General features: G+C 34.2%; 1 protein-coding gene across 19 annotated transcripts in view; it reads right to left on the bottom strand.

Annotated features, from left to right (window-relative positions):
* RIMS2 (regulating synaptic membrane exocytosis 2) overlaps positions 1 to 12698 on the bottom strand; it is a gene marked incomplete at both ends in the record, with an annotated part of 453369 nt that overhangs the window by 106513 nt on the left and 334158 nt on the right. For 2 of the 19 annotated variants that reach the window (XM_084282078.1, XM_084282089.1), the window contains one exon: positions 823 to 855. The exons of 16 other annotated variants lie outside the window; for them this stretch is intronic. In XM_084282078.1, the coding sequence (XP_084138204.1) occupies positions 823 to 855 (33 nt within the window). The remainder of the gene's footprint in view (positions 1 to 822; positions 856 to 12698) is intronic. One more of the 19 variants, XM_084282090.1, reaches the window with a different exon arrangement.

The raw sequence follows: 12698 nt of genomic DNA, 5'->3' as shown, positions 1-12698 counted from the left end.
ATGGGGAATTTCCTCATTGTTCTGACATACTATGACTGTCAAGTATGAACAGCTATTGCATTTTCAGAGGTAGCTAGAATTAGTTCTGTGCCGGTAATACAAATTATGTGGAAAATCCAATAAAATGGCAGACTAAAATTTGATATGAAACTTTAAAAAACAAGTAATGTGCAATATGAAAGAAAAGCCATGACCAGTACAGCTAAATTAGATCTTCTTTAATGTTTTCACTTCTCTGTTATCAAACCCTTCTGTTTTACAGTTTTTTCCATGAGAGAACAGCTTTTTAACAACTCAACTTCTAATCAAAATGGATTTTGTTCAACAAAGCTAGGTTTGAAATTTCAGTGTATCATATGTATCTTACTGAGATTGTTTGGTTCTTAAATTATATCCTCCTCAGGGTGAAAAATGACTTCTTATGTCTAAGTTTTTTAGTTTATGTAGAAGTTTCCAAATGTGAAGATAGACAAATTACAGTTTATACGTTTAGAAAACATATGTGTTTCTTGTGCTAGCTGGAAGCTCAGAGGCTAACACAAAGATATTGGAGGTGGCAAATAAATACAGATGAGAGAAACATAACCAGTTCAAATGCACGTGTTATCTGTTGATTTTAAACTTTTTTGCAGAGTACGTAATTCAGAGGTAATAAGTATTACATAAACATCTTGATTTAACTTAAACTCTTACAGTTTGCTAATGTTTTAATATATTGAGAGAGGAAGAGAGTGAAAAGTATATGAGATGAGCTATGATAAAATCTATAGGAAAGGTAAAATGAGAAAAATAGCACAGAGAAAAGCAGTAGAAGAGACAGACCTGAGTTTCTTCTCCGTGATGATTCCGCTTCTTCTGTGATCACATCGTGTAATGGACAGACATAGACAAAGGAGATGGGCGTGAGAGGATGTATTCAGAAGGTTAAAACTGACACTGAGGGAAAGGGCCAAAAATTGTTTTAGAGAGAAGTCTGCAGTGCAGAGTTAGTAAATGGGGAGAAAAATAGCAAGACATCAGAAAGAGAAAGAAAGCTGAGAAAGAAGTGGTTAAACTACAGTTGAAAAAGAACAGCAAAGACAGGGTTAGTAGAGGAGCTGAGGAAGTAACAAACGTTATAATTGAGATCAAAGTCAATCTTGAAATGAAGCTGAAAAGAAACCTGGATAGTAAAAGGTATGTTAACTAGCAGAAACACTTTTGTTCATGACTGTTCAACTTTTCGGAATGTTATTAACTTGAATGCCATTATTAGTTTTTTCTTTCAAGTACAGAACACCCAGTTTAAAGTCACCAATGGGAAGTGTATTGTTAGATTAATTCAATGATTAAATGATTTTAATTTATTCTGAACCAAACTTCGCATACCCAAAATGGAAAATAAAAAGGAAACAGATTGTTTGCAAAAGGATATACAAGCTCATGAATTTCAGAATCCACATAACACACTCTGGAAAGGACCATGTTATTGTAACACTTTGCCAACGGCAATATTTTCAAGACCAAAATATTGAATATGAGAAAAGAGAATGTATAGCTAATAACTCTCATGGTCAATTCAGCAGATATTTTTCCAAATCAAATATTATTCATCTCACAGTAGTCTAAGTTATTGGAAATGCATGCAAATTAAATGCCAAAGCAACTATCTCATTACTTACTTTATTATTTCAAATTCAAAACACACACTGCCATTCAGACATGGAGAACATCTGAGGGACAATGTCATTCTCACTACTGAACATCTAGTTGTAGCAAAAGAATGGGAGGAATTTATCTTGAAAAGTAATAGTAATTACATTGAACTATGAAGCTACCATCACTAGCAAAACAAGTGCATTCTTACAAAAAAAGCATCAGAATTAAAGCAAATATATGTATCTGCAAGTCTTGATCTAAGTTCTGCTCGCAGTTTGTGAGTCACAAAATACTGCTCATAACTCAGTAACACTGCAGATATTAGATTAAAAATTCCAGAAAAATTCATACACCACAAAAAATATGCTGTAGTTTTTGCAGTCAATATCAATAGCACTGAAAAATGCAAAATTAGAATAAGCAATATAAATTAACAAAATGAAATGAAAGACAAGACTAATTTTCATCTGATAACCCATGTTCTACAGTTAAACTATTTTGTTATATAGCTAGCAGATTATCATTTTCATCCAACAAATGCCAAGACTGCACCAAAACTTTGCTGTAAACACAGATTGTAACTTACATTTGGAATTCACTTTAAGGCAATTAAATTTGCTTACAGGATGAACACAGTTAAGTGCTATATTTGAGATATATAATATGAAAGCATAGCAGCTGACAGTTTTGACAAAGGATGCTATGTGTTCATATGTTAAAAAAAATAAAAGTAATGGTGCGTAAATTGCATAATAAAGTGCAATGAATCCATAGTATGAAATTAACAATGAAAATAAAGACCTACTTCTCCTTAATTTTATACAGCCCATATTAATACAATGTAGCTGTAATTTCTATAACAGTTAAATAAATAGATCATAATTACCATCATTAAAAAAAAAAAACAACACCAAAAAAATAAGTTTTTTTTTTTTCTGAAAATGTTTTCTGTTATCTGTGTGTTTATACGTTATCTACAGCCCCAAAGCAAGCACTCCTACTATGTCAAACACTATCATTAGAAAGTCTCTATCATGACACCCTTATACCCCATTTGTGGATTTTAATAGCTGTAAGAATAGCATAGCTTTGAGCCATATACTACATTAAGCCAAAATTTAAAAACTTCAGAAGTTTTCAGAAGATGTTTAGAACCACTTAATTTCCAAGTTAGGAATATGCCAAGGACTCCTTTGGAGAATTTTAGCAAGGAATAGCCAGTATTTGGCTGTGTATCAGACATATCTGGCGATATGTTTTAAAAACTGAATTTTTAAAAGCCCTCATGCAAAGCGTTGGGAAAAAATATTTACAAATATATTGTCTTTTTTTTCTTTATTGTGGATAACTGTTCAGATGATATCTCATTTCTTGATATACATAGTTTGTAAAATGTGTATATTAATTGTTGCAAGCATTAGTGAATTAGAAGTAGTTTGTGATCTAGTAATGCACCAATATCCTTCCATTAGACCTATTAATTTAGATGCAATAGCACTTAATAGGAACCAATCTCCTCATGATTAAGAAGCTACCCATAAATCTCTCTGGATCCATAAATCTCTCTGGATCATTCATGAAAATTCTCTAGTTCTGGAGCTTGAAATACACTACATTCAATCTTTGTTGATAGAAATGTATTAAAATCTGCAAACAAAATCATGGAATAAAATTCTATTAAATTTAGGTGTCAATTGGTACTTTTCATTTGCATCTTTATTGCTTTCTTGTGGAACAAGCATTTGTTTGTATAAACTGTGTATCTTGAGTGTGGTATGGAGTCTGGGTATTACACACAGATTTAGAAACAAATTAGACTCTCTGAATGAATAAACTTCTAAAACAAATGAAAACCAGCTATTGTATTGCAAGTTTGGGTAAAACAGGAGAAATATCAACTATTTTGTCATGCTTTGATACAGAGCTTTTTGCTGTAAGTAATGTCAGTTATTAAAGAGAAGTATTTAGGAACTTAATTAAAAAAAAATGTGCTTGAAACCTTGTATAGCAAACATGCCCATCTGAAATTCTAAAAGTAGCATGGGACAACGAGATGTAAGTTATTCTTTTTTTTTTTTTTTCCTTTCTTCAAAGCTTTTCTTAATTTCAGTTTTCTTTGCTCCGTAAAAACAAAGACCTTTCACTGCATTTCTGACCTCAGAACCTTCTGTGGCTTCACAGAAAAGCCTCATTTGTGAGCACTCTTTATGCCATAAGGCATGCAACAGCACAATCACATAGGCACAATCTTAAAACAGGGAGGAGACTTTAAAAAAGAGATGCTCCATCAAGTCTGCATGTTCCTTAAGTATATGTCCCTAGTCTGGATGTGATTAGACTTAAAGAATGACATAAAGCATGCAGCTCTCTGGGAAGATGTTCCCTACCACCAGTCAAATTCTGTAATGCTGAGGATACTGGTAAAAGAGGAGGACTACAAAGCAGAATAGTTAAGTGCAGAAATAATTGTTAAAAGAAGATTTAGAGTGAATGGCTATTTGACTATGTTCAAGTCTGCATAAAATCAGTCTTCCATAATCTTATTTAATAGCATTAAACCACGTCTTCCAGTTACCCTTCCTGTAGATACAGAACCCATTTCATACTTTCAATGTTTTTAATGAGGTACTTTCTTACTAGTTAAAAGTGAGTTTTTCATCTTGAAGTGTAAACTCACACACACAAAATGACAGTTGCGCCCTGGACAGATGCTGACATTTTTGCTCAAAAATGTTAGCTGAGGACTAAATAAGATGAAGAAAACACAGGAAGACAGAAGCAATGCATTCAATTTTGTAACTACAGCATATATGCAAGGCTTAATATATGCTATATAAAATACATGCTATGTAAAGACAGTAAGAATATGGAAATAGTCATTAATTCCTACCCAGAGATAAGGATAATACTCTGTTACTTTGGTACAGAGTAGGCATATTGACTTTCAAAGTGGTACAGGGAAACATAGAAAGTAAATTTTAAGTAAATACTTTATTTATTTAAAATAAGTACTCTACGTCTGTCATACACAACATCTATTAATTAAAAAAGGAGTCCATCATTCCAAAATCTAGTGGGAACACTCATATTCGTTTGAGAAAACAATTATTCATATGATATATTCAATCTGAATTGCTTCTCAATTGGCACGGGTCAAACAATCTTTACAGATTCAACATGGCATGTAATATGTAGCTTTTTCTGTAAATTTTGCCCACTTCACTGCTTTCCAGATCTCACAGCATCTTTGTAAGAACCTTTTCTGTATTTTCTTCACCAGCCCTACCAGAGGGCTCTTGCATCAGGGCCGCAGATGACTTCTTTTACTTTCCCACTGTTCTTCTGACAACTGTTCTACTGCCTAGTGACTTTTTCTCTTCAGCAATCATAAACTAGTCCCTGACTCCACTCAGCTCCTCTCCTTTTCACAAGATGGCAATTTTATACCAGCTTTCTTGTTTAACCATAATTTTTGATTTGTCCATTGCTCATGATGGCCTTTACATGAAGTGCTACTGTGTTCTCACCTCTCTCTGAGTGGCCCATCTTCAGCAAAAATACTTTGCCTTTTCCTGACTAATCTTATTCCCCATTTCTAACAGCATTTTTTTTAATGTACATTCTATCATACTTATGATACCATACTTACTAACTACAAACTTATTTTAAAATAACCACCATTTTGTTTTGAATTATTTTTTTACTACTGTATTACTACTTCAGCTGATTCCATGACAATAGATGAACTATTCAACTACGAAGATGTTATCTCAGAAAGGTTTTTCCTGTGTATAGTTAAGGAATGCTTCCACCAGGATAAAGACATAAGCCATGATTTCTTTCAAATTGAAAACCAGTCACTGTATATAAAGACTTACCATTTGTAAGCATGCCTTTGTGTTTTCTGATGTGCTTAACTTACCATTGTTACAATTCCTCTACAACCTTAATACAGTATTAAAGAAGTATTGCCTTCCCCAAATTATTACAGAAGCACCCCACTTTGACCTTTTTCCATCCTGAGATGTACAAGTGCATTTAAAATAATCGGTCTCCTTTTTGAATCATATCAAAATATGTCAGCGTTTCCTTATGTTATTTGACCATTGCTTTGAAATTGAAAGTGTTGACAAGGGTTGGACATCTGATGACACTGCCATCTTCTCAAGAGGCAGCGATAATGAAACTATCACAGAATGGTTTTCAGATAATAAATTTAAAATCTACTAGCCTAAAGTATGAAAAACAGGGTAAAAACAGTAATACTTCCTTTGCTATCTCACATAGATTGTTCCTGCATCGCCTGTATCATCTCTGGATGGAAACGCAGTTTGCTAGACTGCGTTCACCTCCCAGACTTTGGATAGTGAGACTGATTATTCACTTGTACAACAGTTTACAGGCAACAGAAATGATTATTACTGCCCTGGTGCCCTAAACGACGTGCTTTCTCCCTTAAATAACCCTATAGGTTCAGAAGAGATGAGTGATGATACCAGGTGAAAATAATTGATTTTTTAAGGAAAAACAGTATCTTATTCAACTGTATATCTATTAAAAATAAACAAAACAACAAAATAAACAAAATAAACAAAATAAACCATGCACTTCCACCCCAGCCTACTGCATTTCCAAGTTGTTCTCTGAGGACAGTATGTATAAAAATACAAAAGCATATGAAAATGTTTTTGTTTTTTTTTCTTCTACTGACCAAGAAAATGTGACTAGACCTCTATTCTCTTTAGTTTGTCATCTATTACAGCTCAGAGAGAGGCACTGTGAAAGTGGAAATGCTTAGTATGTTAGATAGAAGCACATAAGTATTCTGTGTGCTCTTTGATCCAGTGGTGTCCAGAGAATGCAGTGCTCTCTCACAGGATGCTGCCAGCTAAAGGAAGGGCACACGCATTCAAGTGCTGGCTTGAATTTCCATGTTATGCTTGGCTATGGTTCTGCAGTTTTGCTCTTCCATTCCTTTACTTAAATATAATTGCCTCTTTGAAACATACGGAACAACAGTTTTGGCAATTGCCTCAGAACTTAGAGATTTAGGGCGTTGTTGAAAAAACATGTTGGTTTCTGATAGCCAAAATTTTATCAGCATCTTCTGTGGTAGAGCCTGAAACAAAACAACCATTTTGATTCTTTAATGACCTTAAACTGTACTCCAACAAATTTGCTAATCTCATTTGTAGTCCCACATATTATTTTAATATATGATATTTTTATATTTTGCTTCCCATGATATAGCATTACTATTATTCCTTTTGTTACTTTGAATTATTTTTATTATCTATTTATGTTTTTATCTACAATTTGCTCACAGTCCCAGTAATTTGCTCAATGTATTCATGTCATCAATGTCTCATTTTTCTCACAGCTTTTCTTAGCTGTAATTCTACCTGGCTGTTTCCACGTGACTGGTTAGGTTAAATTCTTAAGAGACGAACAAAACCTAAAAAACAGGACAAGTTTCTGCTATAGCAGAAAATTATTTGTATGAAAAGACAATTAAAAGAGGGCAACAGCAATATTAGGTACCCATATACCTCCTTGCTGCATTTTGTAGACTGCCAACTTCAGCCAGGGACTAAGTTGTGGTAGTATCTCCTTGCTGTGCGCTGTGCCAACAAAACATTTAAAGAAAGAAAGCACAGCCCCTGCAGAGGGCAAATCCCATATTGACAAGCTTCAAGCAATTTGAAGCTTCCTTAATCAGGCCACATCACTGGTTACAGATCAAATATATCTCAACATCCAGGTGTGAGTACAGTGGAATCTCCTCCTAGTTGCCCTGCTTCTGGTATGCCTTGAAAATGAAGATACTATGGGTTTGTAATGATATAGGGATGTCTGTAGGGGCCAGCAGTGTGCCACACATAGCAGGTAACTTGCATCCTGAAAGCTGCAGGTGTGTGTTATGCTGGTACTCCACCATTTCTCCTGCCTCTTCAGTATAGAGAATCGGTTTGGAAAAGCACCATGAAACATCACACATCATTGTCCCAAGTGTACATACCATGAAAGACAATCCTGAAAACAAAAATCAAAGCAGAATTCATGTTCTTATCAGACATCAGCCTTTACATAAAGACCTAAGGCTGTGAAGTGCAGTGCAAAATTTTTCTCAAGTCTTTATCTATTCTGGGGTTTGGCAATTGTGACTGTGGCTTTCCAAACCAATTTTGTGTATCCACAGCAGTACTTGAGATCAGTGATACTGTTCCAGAGGAAAAAATAGATAAAAAAGAAAATCAGATAAATATTGTTCTGATATACAAATGCTTTCAAAAGTAACTACTTCTAATGCCCACCTTTGTTTCCGATTTCTATTCTGCCACCTGTTTTCTTGTCTTAGAATTACAAGATTTTCCTCACATTCCAAAATCTACAATGCCCTAAAAGCAGGCATCTAACGAAGTATGGCTCTTGTTTCTAAGAATGTGGAAGGTGACTCCAAACAAGTTATTGCTAATAACAATGGATGTGCCATCTGCCTAGACAACAGAGCACTACATTTTTAAGCCCACCTCAGCTGGGAGATGGAGATAATGCTCTTACCTAACTATGGCGTACAGGAAAAGTCTGGGCAGAGAGATTATTCTGCAAAAATTACCCTGTAAAGGCAACAGCGAAGATATGCAGATGTTGTATCCTGAATTTCTCATTCAATACCTAAGACATTCAGCTGCAAAAGAAGATACACTTACACTGCAAGACTGGCTCTTACAAGCAATACTTGTTTTATCCTGTAACTTTCTCTGATGAATTAAAACGTCAGGAAGCATGGAATTCAAATGAAGGTCTGTACTTATGCAGCTATATTCCCCAGTTTCTAGTTTAGAGACTGAATCTGGGTTTTGTTGCTCCTCTTCAGTCCTGATTTTTGCACTTGAAGCTGCATAGTTCAGATTCAACAAGAAACTTGGAGGTGTTCAGCATGTAAGTAAGCCAAAAAATTAAGATTACAGCACTTAGGAGGTGGTACAAATGTCCAGTCATGTAAACTTTAACTTACATGACTGGGAAAAGTGTTGTTATTAGAATGAGACAATTATTATGGCCAGAGAGAGATCTGCAGACAAGAACTATACCATTGTACTCTTGGAACTGGAAAACCCCCATTCATTTGAGAGACATGCATCAACATTTAAATACAGGACAAAACCTACAATCTAAAGCTTCTTCGTCTAGTATAGTCCTATTCTATTCCATTCTTACTCTACTCTACTCCACTCTTCTCTACATTTTACAATGTGTTCATCACCATAACATCACAGTGCATTTTTATAAGTGATTAAAATAACGTGATTAGCACCTCTTATTGTCTGATTCAGAGGAGAGAACAATACTATTATTACCATCAGCATTATCATCACTATTATTAGGCTTGCTTCTTATTGTTATGCAATTGTAGTAATGAAGACAGAGCTGAAAAATTGCACTTAATGTTTGGGGTGGAAGAAACTTTTTGATAGTTCTTAGCTCCAGAAGAAATCCACTCATGTACAGGATAGATTTGCAAACTCCAGCTGTATGGAGATATAAATTGCAGCTCATGCTAAAAAAAAAAAGGTCACAACGTTATTTCTGCCATGACAGTACACGAGGGTTTCAGATTGAAGTCTCTGAAGATGACTTTCTCACCTTGCATGCAGTAGATACCTTTGTTCAGTCAACTAAACAAGAATCAACATGACTTATACCTGGATTCCTGAAGCTTGCACACATGGATAAATTATAACAAAGTTCAAATCTAAAGAGCAAGCTAAGTCTAATAATATGCCAGAATATTTCTTTTCTAATGTATGTGCATTCTAACACAATTGTTTACAAAAGCAGATCTATTTTTGCTATTCTAAAACAGAACTATGTACAACACTATTCTAAATAGTCTCTACATACTAAAAATTCCACACCAAAAAAAAAAAAAAAAAGAAAAAAAGTACATCAAGCACACACGCATTACAAAAGCATGAAATGTGTTTTTATAGTCTCATGCTTTCATGTGGTTTTCCAAACCCTGACAAACCTGGCTCAGAATGGTGTTTCTTTTTCGGCAATAGCTTTTCATCAGTTATTGTACCATTCACCTTTTTCTGCTGGTCCTCCCATGTAACTTCTAGCATAAACCAAAAAAAAATCAGAAATATTATATAACTTGCATTATAAGACACCTAATATCATTTGGGACAACTTGATCTAAACAAAATACTATCATTAACACAGAAAAAAATAGATTATTTCTTTAATTTAGAGGCCTGTGATGAAGAGGTTTAGTCAACAACTTAAACAAGGAAAAGGATATACTCTATGTAAGTTAATGTCTATGTAATATATCAAATATTTCTCTCTCTTTTATATATAACAATTGTGAAAAAAAAAACAAACATTAAAAACATTGGAGGTTATTTACACAATAACTCCTCCTATTTTAAAAAACTAGAACAGGGTATTTATAGCTTCTTAAATATTTATATATTTCTCTGAATTTAAAAAGGCATGCAAAAATATTTTAGTAGAAAAGACTTCACAAATTCACAAAAATTCAAACAAACAAACAAAGTAAAACCAAACCATTAATCATGCATGTTGTTTTTAAATTGCAAAAGTATTTTTAACAATAAATTGAGTTAAAAATATTTAAGCCAAAAGTAGGTCAGATTCACTTTTAAAATCTGGAATTTGATTTAAATTCAACCTGTATTTTAGGCATATTAAGACACTCTTCCTAATTACGGTTCCTATACCCTGAAACCAGCATTTCTGACCTATCTGCTCATGAAAAGAGCTATGGATATAGGCATGTACACTGTCCTCCAGATAGGGACTCCATTTCCTAGGATTGCAAGACTTTAGTCTTTGTGACAATGTCAGATATTTTTGGTCTACATTTAAATTCTCTACCTTCTGAAAATTAAACTGTGTGGTTATCATAACACTACGCTTTAAAGCTTTTGATAGCTCATGTCAAAACCAAATCTAGCCCAATCAATTAGATAGATTAAATACCTTAAGCTCCATTTTTGGTTTGGGCTGTTGTGAAACTGCTTATTTTGCTGATCCCCCCAAATGCAAAGGTCCTTATAGCCATAAAGCATGGGTATAACCACTTATGTGATCAGAGAAATAGCTAGTGATGGAGAAGAATATGCTAGATATGGAGTACATTCTCAATCTTGTTAATTAAAAAAAAAAAAAAAAAAGACATAAAATTATATTAGCCCATGACCTTTTTTTTCCTCATTATTTGAGCTGTGTGGATATCTGGAATTCAGAATGTAAACATTTAAAAATGTTATCTGCAGTTATCCTGTAGCCATCTTATCTATGGCTGTTGTTCTACAACAGGCTGCTCTCCTATGAAAGGTGGCTTTCACTTTTGAAAATGATGGAGTTGTAGCCTTCAAGTAATAACACATCAATAAAATTTTCAATATAATGTTTTTAGGACACCACAGATATGCATGTTGAAACACAAACTGATACCTTTGAAGTACTTTGTGTAGCACTGAAATTCAGAAGGCACATTCTCTTTTGAAACTGTGGAAATAAAATCTTATGTTTCTTCCTAACAAAATTTTGATTTTATGATAAACATCAAATAAAAATATAAGTCTTTGAATAAATATTTTGCCATGCCTTAAAAGAGCAAAACCCATTATAAAAAGCAATATAGGCTACTTTTTAATGCTTATACTAAAAGTGATAGTATCACCATGTAAATACTTTCAGAAAAAAAGTTTCAAGGATCCTTCTATAGCTATAGTTATTCTTACAACATTAAATTCAAGTATCTGTTTCATTTTTTCAGAAGGTAAGTGCAACTCTTAGACTGAGTACATGGAGACTGCAGGTACTTGAGTTCGGATCAGATGAAAAGCTTCATTGACTTCTGGAACAATGCAAGAGTTTGGCTAGCATTGGTTACTGGTTAGATTGCATTATAGTCTCTAAAATCTCTCTATCTCTTTTTTTTTTTTCCCCTGCAAGGCACAGGGCCACCTTCTATTCCCTTGTTTTAATCAAAGCTTCTTTGGCCAACTTATAAATATTTGGAAATAAATCTTCCCATTTTCTAATTTATCATTCACTTCTCACCACTCTCACTTCAAAATGAATTTCAATCTGTCTTCTGTTGTGAGAATCAGTTGTGACTAATGAAAGACATAATAAAATCATTGACCTCACATATTATATAAAAGATGAGATTACTGAGTACAAAAATTATAGTTATTGAAGCACTGTTGGGGCTAGAAGGATTTGACAGGTGCACTGATTCAGATTTCTTCCTATCAGTATGAACGATAAAATTGTTAAATGCGGTTGTTTCATTAGATGCCATTGTTGCATCTACCCCCGGGCACCAGCACCACAGTGAGCTGTGCAGCCAGGCTCTCCCCAGCACACATCAGGATGCCACCTGGCCGTGTGCCTTTCGCTTCTGAGAATGACACTCACTCATGCTGCCTGGGACAGGTTGGTGCACTCCAGTATACCTACTGTTAAAAACAAACTCAGCATTTATTCCACTTTTGTTTAGAATATTCAGTGTTAAAAGTAAGGAAATAACATAGAATTGTTGCATATCTCCAGCTTTTCTGATTTTCTAAATATGTGCTCTAAGCTCCAGTTATGTCGCAGCTGAAGCAGAATGATGCTGCAAGCTGCAGAGCTACAAGATGATGCAGCAGAATACCAAGATGCTAATGACAGAGGGTTTTCTTATGCAAATACTACCCCCTCCCTTCTTTTCTCTGCACTACAGACAATAACATTCCTTTTCTCAGTTACCCTTTGCTTGAAACTTTCTCTCAATTTTCTTTTTTTATTAAATCCACTCAGCTTTTTTATTCTTTTCAGCTCCAAAAATTTCTGTGAAGCAATTTTTATCAGTACGTTTCGAGTTTTAGACTTTTAATTAGCTTATCATAAAGTCTTCACTTTTTCACCAGGACATACTTAATGTAGTCATCTTTTCCTGCAAATGAAAAATTCTCAGAACTTCTATTTTTAATGCTGTAAGTTGAACACTCAGAAAGGAATTATATTCTTAATAA

Source organism: Netta rufina, assembly GCF_964035555.1.
Source record: "Netta rufina genome assembly, chromosome: 2".
Taxonomy (NCBI): Eukaryota; Metazoa; Chordata; class Aves; order Anseriformes; family Anatidae; genus Netta; species Netta rufina.
This window is presented reverse-complemented; position numbering and strand designations above follow the sequence as displayed.